Genomic DNA, 12,932 nt, shown 5'->3' with positions numbered 1-12,932 from the left:
ATTCAAAGATCAGATGTACTCTGTATGCAAATACTAACTCACAGCAAGGGGGCAGAGGAAGAATAAAAGTTTGGTGGATTAAACAAATGTGAACCAAGTCAAGGTAGGAAGAAGGGAATAGGAAATACGTGGAATAAATCTGACCTAAGGCTGCTATGTTCACATATGAATACACCACAGTGAAACGCCACAAGATGTACAACTATAAGACTGGAATCTTAATTAGAAAAACATGCACTCCATGTTTGTATAAATAAGTCAAATTAACTTCTGCATGTTAAAAAAAAACTGGGGAAAGCTACTTTCCACATTATTTGATCTGTCACTTTTATCATGTATTATTTTGTATATGAAGAAAAGAAAACATATGCATGAATTTCTATGATTGATTTAGAGTTCATAGGGCATAAGCAAGTAGAAATATGGAGGGAAGAGAAACTACCAGAGGGCACATTATAATTATGGTAGATCTCACAGGACACAAAAAAATTGTATGTTGGAGAACAAGGCTTTTGGGTGGTGACCCATTTTGAGGGCCAGCAGAGCAGTTTCTGTTTAGAAGGTGAGCAGCCCAGCTCTGGGAGAAGACCCTGGCTTACTCAACTGCAGCAGTGCCAGTGGGGAGGGGAGAGAAGGCACTAAAGGTGTGGAGGAGGCGAGGTCACTGAGGATGCAGACTCAAGCACACAGGGCACTTCTGTGCCCCACAGGCCATGCCTGTGGTGAACCTGAGTGCTGAGTTGGGGAGCTGGGAAGGCAGGATCCTGGCTTCCTCGGGGCTGAGCCTGGTGCATAGTCCTAGGAAAGCTCCTGTCAGTAGTCATCAGGCAGGAAGGCTCCAGCTACCTTACTGGGTTTGACACAAGTGGTACTCGAGTTCATATCTTAAGACCTTACATTTGTCTATGACTTGATGAGATGGTTACCTGAGAGAACTGGGACAGGAACATTGAGTTTAGGTCTCAAAATCAATTCAACAAAAGCTACACTGTTGGAGAAAAATTAATCCCTTTGATACAAAAACGAATGGAAATGATTCCTTTCTCTTTTCCTTTTCTGTTTCATTTCAGGTTAAGTTCTTGAAATTAAAGGAGTGTGTTTTCATGGAGAAATGGAACCAAACTTCAAAAGATTTTATTTTGTTGGGGCTGTTACCCCAAAATCAAACTGGCCTACTTCTTTTGTTCCTTATTATATTTGCATTTGTTCTTGCCTTGATGGGGAACTCCGGAATAACTGCCCTCATCTTCTTGGACCCCCGGCTCCACACCCCCATGTACTTTCTCCTCAGCCAGCTCTCCCTCATGGACCTGATGTACATCTTCCCCCATTGTCCCTAAGATGGCATACAACTTCCTCTCTGGGCAGAGGAGCATCTCTTTCCTGGGCTGTGGTGTGCAAATGTTCTTCTTTATAACCATTGCATGTTCTGAAGGATTACTCCTGGCCTCAATGACCTATGACCGCTTTGTGGCCATCTGCCACCCCCTCCACTATCCTGTCCGCATGAGTAAAAGAAAGTGTTTGAAGATGATCGCAGGAACCTGGATACTGGGGTCCATTCACTCTCTGGCATATACCACCTATACCCTTCATCTTCCTTATTGCAGGTCTAGGGCCATCAATCATTTTTTCTGTGAGGTCCCATCCATGATGCCTCTGGTATGTATGGACACCTGGATCTTTGAGTACATTCGGTTTTTAAGTACAGGCCTGTTTCTCCTCCTTCCTTTCCTTGGCATCACGGCCTCCTACGGACGGGTCCTTTTTGCTGTCTTCCACATGCGCTCAAAAGAGGGGAGAAGAAAGGCCTTCACCACGTGCTCCACACATTTAACCGTGGTGACATTTTACTATGCTCCTTTTGTCTACACTTATCTCCGGCCCAAGAATGTCCGATCACCCACAGAAGATAAGAACCTGGCTGTCTTCTACACCATCCTCACCCCCATGCTCAATCCCATTGTCTACAGCCTGAGGAACAAGGAGGTGCTGGAGGCCATGAGGAGAGTGTGGGGGATGCTCTCCTCCAGGAAAAAATGAGAATGGCTGTCCCTGCTTCTCTGCATTGCTTTTATTTATTTATTTATTTTTTTTGCAGACTGTAACTCTCTAGAGCAATGCTGACCTTTAGAGGTATAATATGATCCACACATATAACTAGATTTCTCTGAGATATTCATATGTTAAAATTCATTAGATGATATATTGATTACCAAATATAACTATAATAATTATTATATATTTTGTTAAAATGTTACGATTAATATGAGTATTATCAATCAATTAATTTCACATTATACTATATTATATATAGTATCTTGTTTCATAGAGTAATATTTATACAATATTGGTACTCTTATTGATATTTATCATTTATACATATCTTACATGAATTATTACTGTACTTGTATATATAATTGTATTCTAATTTTGCTCAGCGTTGTGTCAATTATATAAACCATAGCAACTTGAACTTTTCAAATATCAAGTGTCCCAATATCACATGTGGCCAGTGTCAACTAAAATTAGTACCTTTTGGTAACTTGCAGTCCTCTCCTTTTAGGACCTAATGTGCCTTGTTGGTCTCTGTTCCCTGTTCTTGGGATAAACAATTGTACTCCAAACTCTTAAAAATAGCCATTCGTTTTTCTTGTAAAAGTTAGTTTTAATACTTGCAGAAATAAATAATTGAAGTGGTTTCTAGAATTCACCATTATTACAGCTCTAATTATTCTCCTTGCAATATAATATGGAAAAATGTTCATTCTTTCATGGGGATGAAATAATACTGTTCTCTTTTATGAATTCTTTGACACATTATTTGCATGTAACATGGTAGAGGAGAGTGTGGCTTTGGAGTCATGAATCAAGACCTCCAGAGATCAAGCAAGAAGCAGTTACCATGTCTATATACTCCGGCAGTAGTTAAGCAGATTACACACAGCCGCCAATGCAATTTCTGGTCAATTGTCCTTGCAGCATCCAATCAAGGAGCATGCCATAGAACAAGCACTGGGATCATAATACGTGGCCTCACGCCCAGGGCTGTGAGTAACTGAATCACAGAGATTTGAAGATGTACTCAAGAGCACACAGGGTCCTAGGGTAGGAGTTGGGGACCAAGGGGGAGAGTCCTGCAGAGCCCAGGTCATGCAGCATTCACTGAAGCACAGATGTTCTCCCTACAAACTCCTCCCTTGGATCAAAGTGATTCTTGAATAAAGACCATTACAAAGTGAGTCTGATATTATTAAATTTTATCTATATGCCAGGTGCACACAGGGTGGGGATTTTCCAATAGAGCCTCCTAAAGTTGATTTTGCAGGAAGTTTTCTAAGAAATCTGATTGGACTTTGAAGCCTCTAAATGAAATGAACTAATAAAGATAGATTTAACACATATACAAAAAATGCCTTCCTCTAAAGTCTTCACCACTCTTTATCGTGCTTTGCAGAATTTGGAATAACTTCTTCTCTTCTCTACCTGAGATATCAGGAGGGTCCTCACTTTTCAGAATAAACCAGGTGCCAGGTCACTTTTATCAGGAAGCTTTAGGTGATAGATTCCATAGAGCCAGAATAAGTCCTTCAGAAAGCTGATCACAGCTCTGTGCCCATCTGTAGGAGGAATTACTGTGTATGAACCTCACCTGGAAATGGCACAAAAAAAAGTGTTCATTAGAATAAATGTTTTGTGTCTACTATGACATCTATAACACAAATTGCCACCTATGTAGGAATGGTGAGGTCAGCATTTAACATCATCACTAGCAATAGGAAACTGTGAAATAGATCGGACATTCAACAGCAGGAATCTACCACATCATCCAATGTATTAATAATGCCAACAACATGTATGGGGTAGGAATTACATAGACTATATAATTTTTTCAGATACTGGAATTATAGTTTGTTAATTGTAAAGAAGATAGGGTAGGAAGGCAATAGAAAGTTTGGAATTTGTGAAAAGTGTACAGAGGAGGGGTAGAGATAGGAAGCAGATAATGGCTGTTAAAAAAGGGAGAAGAAATAACTTAAAGTAATAAAATATTAAAAGAGAGGCAGAGAAAAAAACAGAAAAAAATTAGTTATTACTGGGGGAATAGAGTGAAGACAGTGCAGTAAGAGGAACAAAAGCCAAGTTTGGAACAAAGAAATAAGTTTACATTATTACAACTCAATCCCACCAATAAATTTACCCCACCTACATCAACCCATGGTTACCTAGTAAATGGGTAAAGAAGAAAGCAAATCATTATATATATATATATATATATATATATATATATATATATATGTAATTTCATTGTTTCATTTTATATATATGTATATATATTATACATACACATATCTATTCAAACATACACAAACATATATTTGAACACATATATATGTATATAGATATACTTGAACCTCTGAGAAGTAGAACACAAGCACACACACACACACACACACACACACACAAATGAAGAATTTGAAAAGTAAAGAAAGACTAAATTAAGTTGAAAAAAAATTTAAAAAATGGTTTAATATATGAAATAAATTTTAAAAACTTAGTGGGAAATAAAGGGTTTGTTTCTGCCAAGGCAGACTAAAGCACTGGCAAGGATGAATTTTTGTCCTTTCACTAATTGGGGGCTGGGGTATTAAATCCAAGTCTTGGGTCATAGTCAGCTGTTGTGGCTAGGATCCAAAGTCATAGCTCTTAGCTTGCTGTTTCCCAGTATAGAATAAAATAGATTGGGGATTGCTAGAAAATAGTGTACTCTAGTAGAGGAGGTGGGGTAGAGTTCTAATTCAGAAGTTCTGGTTGTTGGAATTTAGTCTTGGCTGGCCTTCGGAGCTCTGTAGGTGGGTGCTTTAGGTTTGATCCCATTCCTTGTTCCTGGGAGTTATCCATTTTTGCTGGATTTCTGTTCTCAGGGCCTTTCATAAATTCCACTCTTAGAGTGCAGATTCTAATCCTCCACAGACTTTACTTTCACCATTCTGGATGTGAACTACTGCAGATGCTCCAGTGTGACCATTATTGGTGTCTTCCCAATGGCCCTTATGAGATGCCAGCAACAAAGGGAACCCTCTCTTCTTGGTATCTGGAGGCTGGATGACCTGCTATGGCCAGAAAAATGGTCCTTCAGAATAAAAGATGAAAAAAAAACCTTCCTACATACAGCTGAAATTAAATTAATACATAATTGCTTAGCCTGTTCTACAAAACATGATCTTTCAGCTTGCAAACATTCCAGGCCACCCCACAAAAATAACTGAAAATTTTTTTCCCAAAATAAATGTAATTAAAATTATCCTCTAACATTTGCTAAGAATGACTGAAACCTCTTGGTCCTTACATGTTGACTTTCCTTTATACATCTAGTAGTTACACAAAAAGTAACAAGGAAAAGCAAAGCCTCATCTGGCAGATGTGGTCTTATCCATGAGTAGGAGTGTCTACATGAGATGTAAGTCAATTATTAACAAAGACTTGACTTATGCCTAATATTATGATCTATTTTAGAATTGGTTCCATGTGTCTCCAAGAAAAAAAAATGAATTCAGTTTCCAGTGAATAAAATGTTCTACAGATATCTGCTAGGTTCATGTGACTAAAAATATTTTTAGTTCTGAACATTCATTACCTAGTTTATATCTAGATAACTTATCTATTGGAAAAAGCATGTTAAATCACCCAGTAGTGTATTATTGTGGTCTATTTAATTTGTCATATTGAAAAGATGTGTTTTATCTACATATGTACATCAACATTTGGATCATAAATACTTACAATCATAATCTTTCTCTTTGGATGATTTCTTTAATAAGCAGAAACTGTATCTCCTGATCATTTTTGGCTTAAAATCTACTTTGATATGAGTAGCAATGCCTGCTTGCTTTTGGTTCTGTTTGCTTCACATACCTCTTCCACTCTTTCACCTTCACTCTGTGGGTATCTTTGTCTTTAAGGTGAGTCTCTTCTTAAAACATACTGAGGGTGGTTTGCAGTTTTTTTGTTTCTTGTAAAACCACTCTGCCAATCTAAGTCTTCCACTAGATTGCTTAGACCATTTATATTCAATATTATTATATAGAGAAGATTTGTATTTTCTGCCAATTTGATTTATTTCTAATGGTTAATTCAGATTTGATTCTTACAATTGACTTTCTTCTAGTAGAATTGGATCCTAGGATGGTTTTGATTTCTATTTTTCATTTCTTTGGGATGAAATATTTCAACACATAATTTAGGAATGCAAGCTTAGTCGCTGTGAATTGTTTTTATTTCTTCTTGTCATGGAAAACTTTTATTTCATCTTCAAGCTTGATAGGTAGTTTTTCTCAGTATGACATTCTTGTTGGACACCTGCTTTTCTTGTCTGGGCAAAAAAATCAGTTGAATCCTGAATGGCTTGCCTGTAAATGTGATCTGTATTCTTCTCTTGTGGTTTTTAAAACTATATCCTTATTATATTTTCTAGGCATTTTTATTTTAAAGTGGATTTTTTTTAATCTTTCTGATTCAGGATTCTAAATATAACTTGCATTTGAATTTCAATTTCATTCCTAAAGTTTGGAATTTTTTTGCTATTATTTGATTGAAAAGCTTGTGCATTCCTTTAGTTGTCTTTGTTTCTTAAGGATTCTAAATAGTTTTTATTTGTGTGCATTCGTTTTAGATATGCATGACAAGAGAGTTCATTTTGACATAATTATAAAAGCATAAATATAATTTGTTCTAATTCAGTCACCAGTACTTCCCCTACTTGCCCCCCCTTACAATCCCCCATTTCCTTCCCTCTACTCCACTGATTTTTCTGTTTCTTCATTAAGTAATTTTAAAATTGCTGTCTTGTGGATGTACGTGGTGATGAGATTCACTATGGTATGTTTACCCAAGCATACCTTAATGTAATAAAATTTTAAATCTATGATACGTTAAAATCAGAAACTATAATAAGACCTGGAGATTATATAATGTGCCTTTGAATGATAAATGGATAGCAGAATTAATCAGGTGAGAAATTAAAAAATACAGAGCAATAAATGAGATTAGTGAAACAATTTATCAAAATCTCTACAAAGGTATAAATGCAGGTCTAAGTGGAAAATTCATGTCATTCAGTTTGAAAGACACCAAATAAATAATCTAACTTTACATCTTTGGGACATAAAAAAAAAAGACCAAACCAACACCAAATTCAGTATAAAACAGGTAATAATTGAAGAGAGAGACAAAAACTATGAAATTAAGATTTAAAAAATGGTTGATGAAAGAAAGAGTTGTTTTTTTGATTAATGAACTTTTAGCCAAACTAACTAAAAACAAGAAGGAATGGCTCAATTACAAAATCTAACATAAAAAAGAAATACCACCACAGACACTACTGAAATCCAGAGGATCATCAGAAACTATTTTGAAAACTTATACTCTAAGAAGTTGGAAAATACTGAAGACATGGAAACATTCCTAGACTCATATGACCTTCTTAAATTGAGCCAGAAAGATACAGAAAACCTAAGTAGACTAATATCAAGCAATGAGATTGAAGCAGAGAACAACAGCCTTTTAAAAGACAAACTGCTGGACTGGATGGGTTCCCACAGTAGTTCTACCAGTCCTTAAAGTTAAAATAATCCAATCCTCCTCAAACTATTCCATAAATAGAAAGAGAGGAAACACTACCAGTTCATTCTATGGACCCAGTATCACCCTGACACCAAAACCAGACAAAGACACATCAAGAAAAGAAAACTTCAGAATAATGTACTTAGTAAACACACAAAATCCCCCAATAAAATAAAATATGACTAAATCACATGTAAAATCACATCAAGGCCACCATGAACAAGTGTTACCCCCGTTATGCAGATTTGGTTCCACACATAAATCAATAAGTATAATCCACCACATAAGTGGAATTAAGGACAATTATTACATAATCACCTCAATAAATGCAGAAAAAGCATTCAACAAATCCAGTATTCATTAATGTTGAATATGTGGAAAAAAATTACCATAACAGTGAAAGGAATACAAGATATTTACTTACCTCCACAGTTAAAAGGAAATGAATGAAAAATCCAATGCCAACATCATACTGACTGGAAAAAAAATAAGAATTTTCTCTAAAATCAGGAACATGGCAAGAATGGACACTCTTACATCTACTATTCCACATGTGTCTTGAATCTATTTCAGGAGACATGACACAGACAAGGAAACTGAGACTATACAAATAGGTAAAAAATAATTCATATTATCTATTTGCTGATGACATGATCCTATATATAGAAGACCCTTCAAACTCCACTAGAAGACTTCTAACACAGATAAATACACTCAGCAAAGTTGCCAGACACAAGAACAAAATGCATAAACAATTGTTTTACTATAGTCTGATAACAAATCTGGTGAGAAAGAAATCAGGAACACTATCCCATTCACAAGAATTTCAAGAACAAATACTTTAGAATGAATTCAATCAAGAGGCTGAAGGATCTCTGCAATGAAAACTACAAACACTAAAGAAAGAAATTCAAGAACACATTGACAACGGAAAGGCTGCCCTTCTTGGGTAGGTAGTATTAATATGGTCAAAATGGCCATACTTTCAAAGGCGATATACAGATTCAATGGAACCCAAAACAAAATAACAATGACATTTTTCAAAGAACAACAAAAAAATAGCCCTAAAACTCTTTTGGAAGGATAAAAATCCCAGAGTACACAAAGCCATCCTTCACAAAAGTAGTGGTGCATGAAGTGTCAAAATATCAAATCTTCAATTACACTACAGAACTATACAAAATCCACATAATATTGGTCTCAAAACAGGTATGAAGAAGAACTGAATAAAATAGAAGGCACAGAGACAACTGACATACACAAAGTCATCAAATACTTGACAAAGTTCCCAAAAGCATTGGAGAAAAGACAGTGTGTTTAACAAAAAGTGGTGGGAAATGTGGATGTCCATTTGCAGAAGAATGAACTATATCCCTACTCTGTACAAAAACCAAATCAAAGTGCAATAAATATCAAAGAAATACACCAGAAACTTTGCAAAGGTAGAATAAAACATAGGGTGAACACTCCAAAGCATCAGCACAGGTATTAAATTTCTTAACAAGAATATTAAAGCTTAAGTAATAAAAGCAACAGTCAATCAGTGGGACAGCATCAAGATAAAAAGTTCTACACATTTAAAAAAGAAAAAAAAAGTATGAAGAGACAGCCTGCAAAAAGAGAGAAAATATTCACCAGCCATTCTTCTAAAATCCAAAATATTTACCACAAAAAGCAAATAACCAAATGGATTAATGGGTAAAGAACCAAACAGACATTGGCCAACAAATACATGAAAAAGAAAGTTCCACATCCATAAAAATCTAGGAAATTGAAATTAAGACCACAATGAAAATTCATGTCACTCCAGTCAGAAAGGGCATTATCAAGAATATAAGTAATAATAAATGCTGGTGAAGATATGGGGAAAATACACTCATGCATTGTTAATGGGACTTCAAATTAATGAAACCACTTTAAAAGCTGTGTGGAAGTTCATCAAAAGTCTATAGGGACATCAGTGATTACAGTAGGAAAATTCACAATGTCCATATTGTGAGAACAACTCAGGTGCCTCTCAAGAGATGAATAAATAAAGGAAATGTGCTGTACATTCTCAATGGAGTTTTATTTGGCCATAAAGAAAAATGAAGTTATGGCATTTGACAGTAAATTGATGAAACAAGAAAACATCATACTCTGTGAAAAAGACAGACTCAGAAAGTCAAAGGGTGAATATTTTCTTCATATATGATGAGAGCCAGGTCACAGTTAAGTCCCACAGGTGACGTGAAATGTACCTTTCCCGGGTGTACCAATCTGTGGCTTGCAGGACAGGAAGAGATCGTCCTGTCTGTCACTGCTACCCATGCAACCAGAAGCAAACATCTGCATGCATACTTCTATGGAGTTCCAAGAACGTCCCTCCAATTGGTCTAATTTAAAGAGTTGACAACTGTCAGGGTTGGTGGCACAATCCTGTCATTCCAACAGCTTAGGAGGCTGAGGGAGCAGGATCACAAGTTTAAAGCCAGCCTCAGCAACTTAGCAAGGCCCAGAGCAACCTAGTGAGAACGTGTCTCAAAATAAAACATAGAAAAAGGGCTGAGGATGTGGCACATTGTTTAAGCATCACTAGGTTCAGACTCCTATACCAAAATTAAAAACAAAGACATTGATAAGAGAGAAAAGTGTGAAGGGATTTTTCCATTTTGATCTCCTAGTCAGTGTTTGGAGCTGCCTGGTAGAAACCACTGTGCTTCCAAATCCTCATTTTATTACAAAACCTCAAAATCAACCTTTACTTTAGGAGAATTGCTTTCTTTATTCACATTTTCACAAATCAATTAATATCTTTCCTCATATAGAAAAAGATATTTTGTCATATCATAATTTAATTCAGCCACCACAGCCAATAATTTGCTTAAGAATCTGACTAGACTATAGAAGGTAATTGCTCTCATTACTATTGCTGATATCACCCAGCTCAACACTGCTTCTTGTTGATCCTCAGTTCTAACTTACCAAATGGGAGGTTTTAGTAGACATGACCTAACACCCCTACAGCTCCTCATCCTGTTCTGGAATGACTGAGCTCATCCCTCTTGAGACTAATTCTGGGCAGCAGGAGAGAGTGGCAGCTCAGTGGGTTGGCTGATTTATTCCACACTTCAACCAAGTTCACCTTGAAGCTAGCAAAGTAAGGTGAAATGACCAAGTTTCTCTCCCATAGGCTTGGACCCTGGGGATCCATTAGAGGAAGAAGGACATGTAAGGCTTGAAGGAGGAAGGTTCTGTACATCAGAGGCAGCAGTTCATCCTTCTGTCCACTCTCCAGAAGTAAGTGTGGCATGTTTGAGTCTGTTTTACTGGAACAAGGGAAGAGCAGAGGGAGATGACTGAGCAAAGCAATAAGGAAGCAGCTCTCAAGGTGAGGAGCTCTGAGAGTTCAGCATAAGAGAATGTTAGAGGTGGGAGCCATGGGCACTGAGTGTGTTCTGAGAACTCCCTCCTGGTGCCTTTGGCTCCTCACATCAGGAGAGCTGGGTGAGATCCAGGCCAGCTGCTCAGTGACAGGACCTAGTTGTTTAGCCTGACAGAGTGTCAGCATAGCTTGGGGTTTAAACATTTCAAAGTATTCAATGGATCATTAGGTGTGAATATTGTAAACAAAAACAAGTTCTTCTCTCAAAACCCAGTCCCAGATTTCAGATGGTGTAAGTCAAAATACTATGATTGTACTAAGTTGTTTTGGGTTAGCTTTAAGAAAGATATTTTGGAGATGAGGTTTTCTTATCATAAGGAAACATTTATTTTGCAGAAAGAATAAGCCATGCCATAACAAATTGTAAACACAGGAGTCAATTTAAGTGTAAAATCAGTTGATGTGAACCTGTTATAATTTCAGAATATGCTGCTCTCTAGTAGTGTGATCTTCATTTCACTGGGTCTTCTCCATTTAAGGTCTGAATTTCTGAGTCTTCTCTATTGAAAGTATGAAAGAAAGAAAAGGGAGTGAGACCTACTCTGTGCTAAACACAATGCTCAGTTAATTGCATCATCCCAGATCTCAAGTGTGGTTGTTAGGGGTGAGTTGGCTGAGGCTCAGACAAACAATTGGCTTATTGGTCATGGGCTGATTGTCTGTAACTCTTTTTCAAGGACATTAAGTCTCATTGTATTAATTATTATTGCTTTCTTGTAACTTTTGAAAAATGAATTCAGCCACCTACACTTGCTGCAGTGATATTGTTGGGTTTTGTCAAGTGAAGGTTATTTTTTTCAACTGTAAGTATTTGAGCAGTATGCCCTGTAAAAATGACAAAGGGAGACAATCATCCTTTCACTCCTTGTACTTCCCAAGTTTAGTGTAACAGAGAGAGTGGTTTTTCAAGAAATTCTGGTACATGAAATAAGGTCAAATACCCAATAAAGGAAGTTGCTGGTCATCCATGGAAATAGACACCCATATGTAACTCCAATGTCCCAGTTCCTAAAATTTAATTAGAGATGGAGTACTGGAGCGAATAAGCTTATCCATTGTCTGACAGCCTGAAAGTTTTCAACTTAAAAAAAAAAAAAGATAATTAATGTAACAACCAAAATCAAACTTTTTATGATACTCTAAACTCTTTTTACTACAAATTTAAATGTAAAAAATAGGTCTCCAAATAAATAATGGGACCACTGAAGATAAACTTAGAGCATAAGATGTGTTCAGGTCCTGGTACTAACAACAAAATTAAACCTGGAGGATAAAAAGTAGTGGAAAGTACCACAAAAAGTTCTCATGTTCTGCTTTTTAATGCACATACTCTACAAACTTATGTAAAAAATTTTTCTTCTCACATTTCATTAGTTGAATTATCATACTAATTCACAGAAAAAGCCTCTGAGTGTGTGTTTCCATTATCAAAACCAGTGTTGTAAATCCATCACCACAGAAGTTATGTTTGCTGCTGTGAAAACTAGAATGAAAGTCTTGTACATTATTTTAAGGTCATTTTTTATCATGTGATATTTGCTTACACAAAGAAAAACCATCCTGTTTTAGAATTTCAGAAATTGGAAACTTCAATAGTGAGGAGATAATACTCAAAGAATATAATATAATCATGGTGGATTGTATAGGATACACAATATCTTCACATTGTTAGAACAATGCTTTGGATAGTGACCCACTTCTAAGACCAGCAGAGCAGCTTCTGTTTAGGAGGTGAGCAGCACAGCTCTGGGAGAAGACCCTGGCTTACTCAGCTATAGCAGTGCCAGTGGGGATAGGAGAGCAAGCACTAAGGTGTGGAGTAGGTGAAGGATGCAGACTCAAGCACACAGGGCACTTCTGCGCCCCACAGGCCATGTCTGTGGTG

The 12,932-nt window shown here is 36.7% G+C and overlaps 1 protein-coding gene across 1 annotated transcript; it reads left to right on the top strand.

Moving 5' to 3' along the window:
• The first annotated feature begins 1,452 nt into the window (after positions 1 to 1,452).
• On the top strand, positions 1,453 to 2,043 carry LOC143400201 (olfactory receptor 2L13-like). Its single transcript, XM_076857513.1, has one exon. The coding sequence runs from the start codon at positions 1,453 to 1,455 to the stop codon at positions 2,041 to 2,043; it is 591 nt and encodes a 196-aa protein (XP_076713628.1).
• The last annotated feature ends 10,889 nt before the right edge of the window (positions 2,044 to 12,932 follow it).

The sequence above is a fragment of the Callospermophilus lateralis genome, chromosome 5 (genome assembly GCF_048772815.1).
Source record: "Callospermophilus lateralis isolate mCalLat2 chromosome 5, mCalLat2.hap1, whole genome shotgun sequence".
Lineage (NCBI taxonomy): Eukaryota > Metazoa > Chordata > Mammalia > Rodentia > Sciuridae > Callospermophilus > Callospermophilus lateralis.
This window is presented reverse-complemented; position numbering and strand designations above follow the sequence as displayed.

Excerpts from the sequence above, each read along its gene's own strand:
- LOC143400201 (XM_076857513.1), top strand. The coding sequence starts at position 1,453 with ATGACCTATGACCGCTTTGTGGCCATCTGCCACCCCCTCCACTATCCT.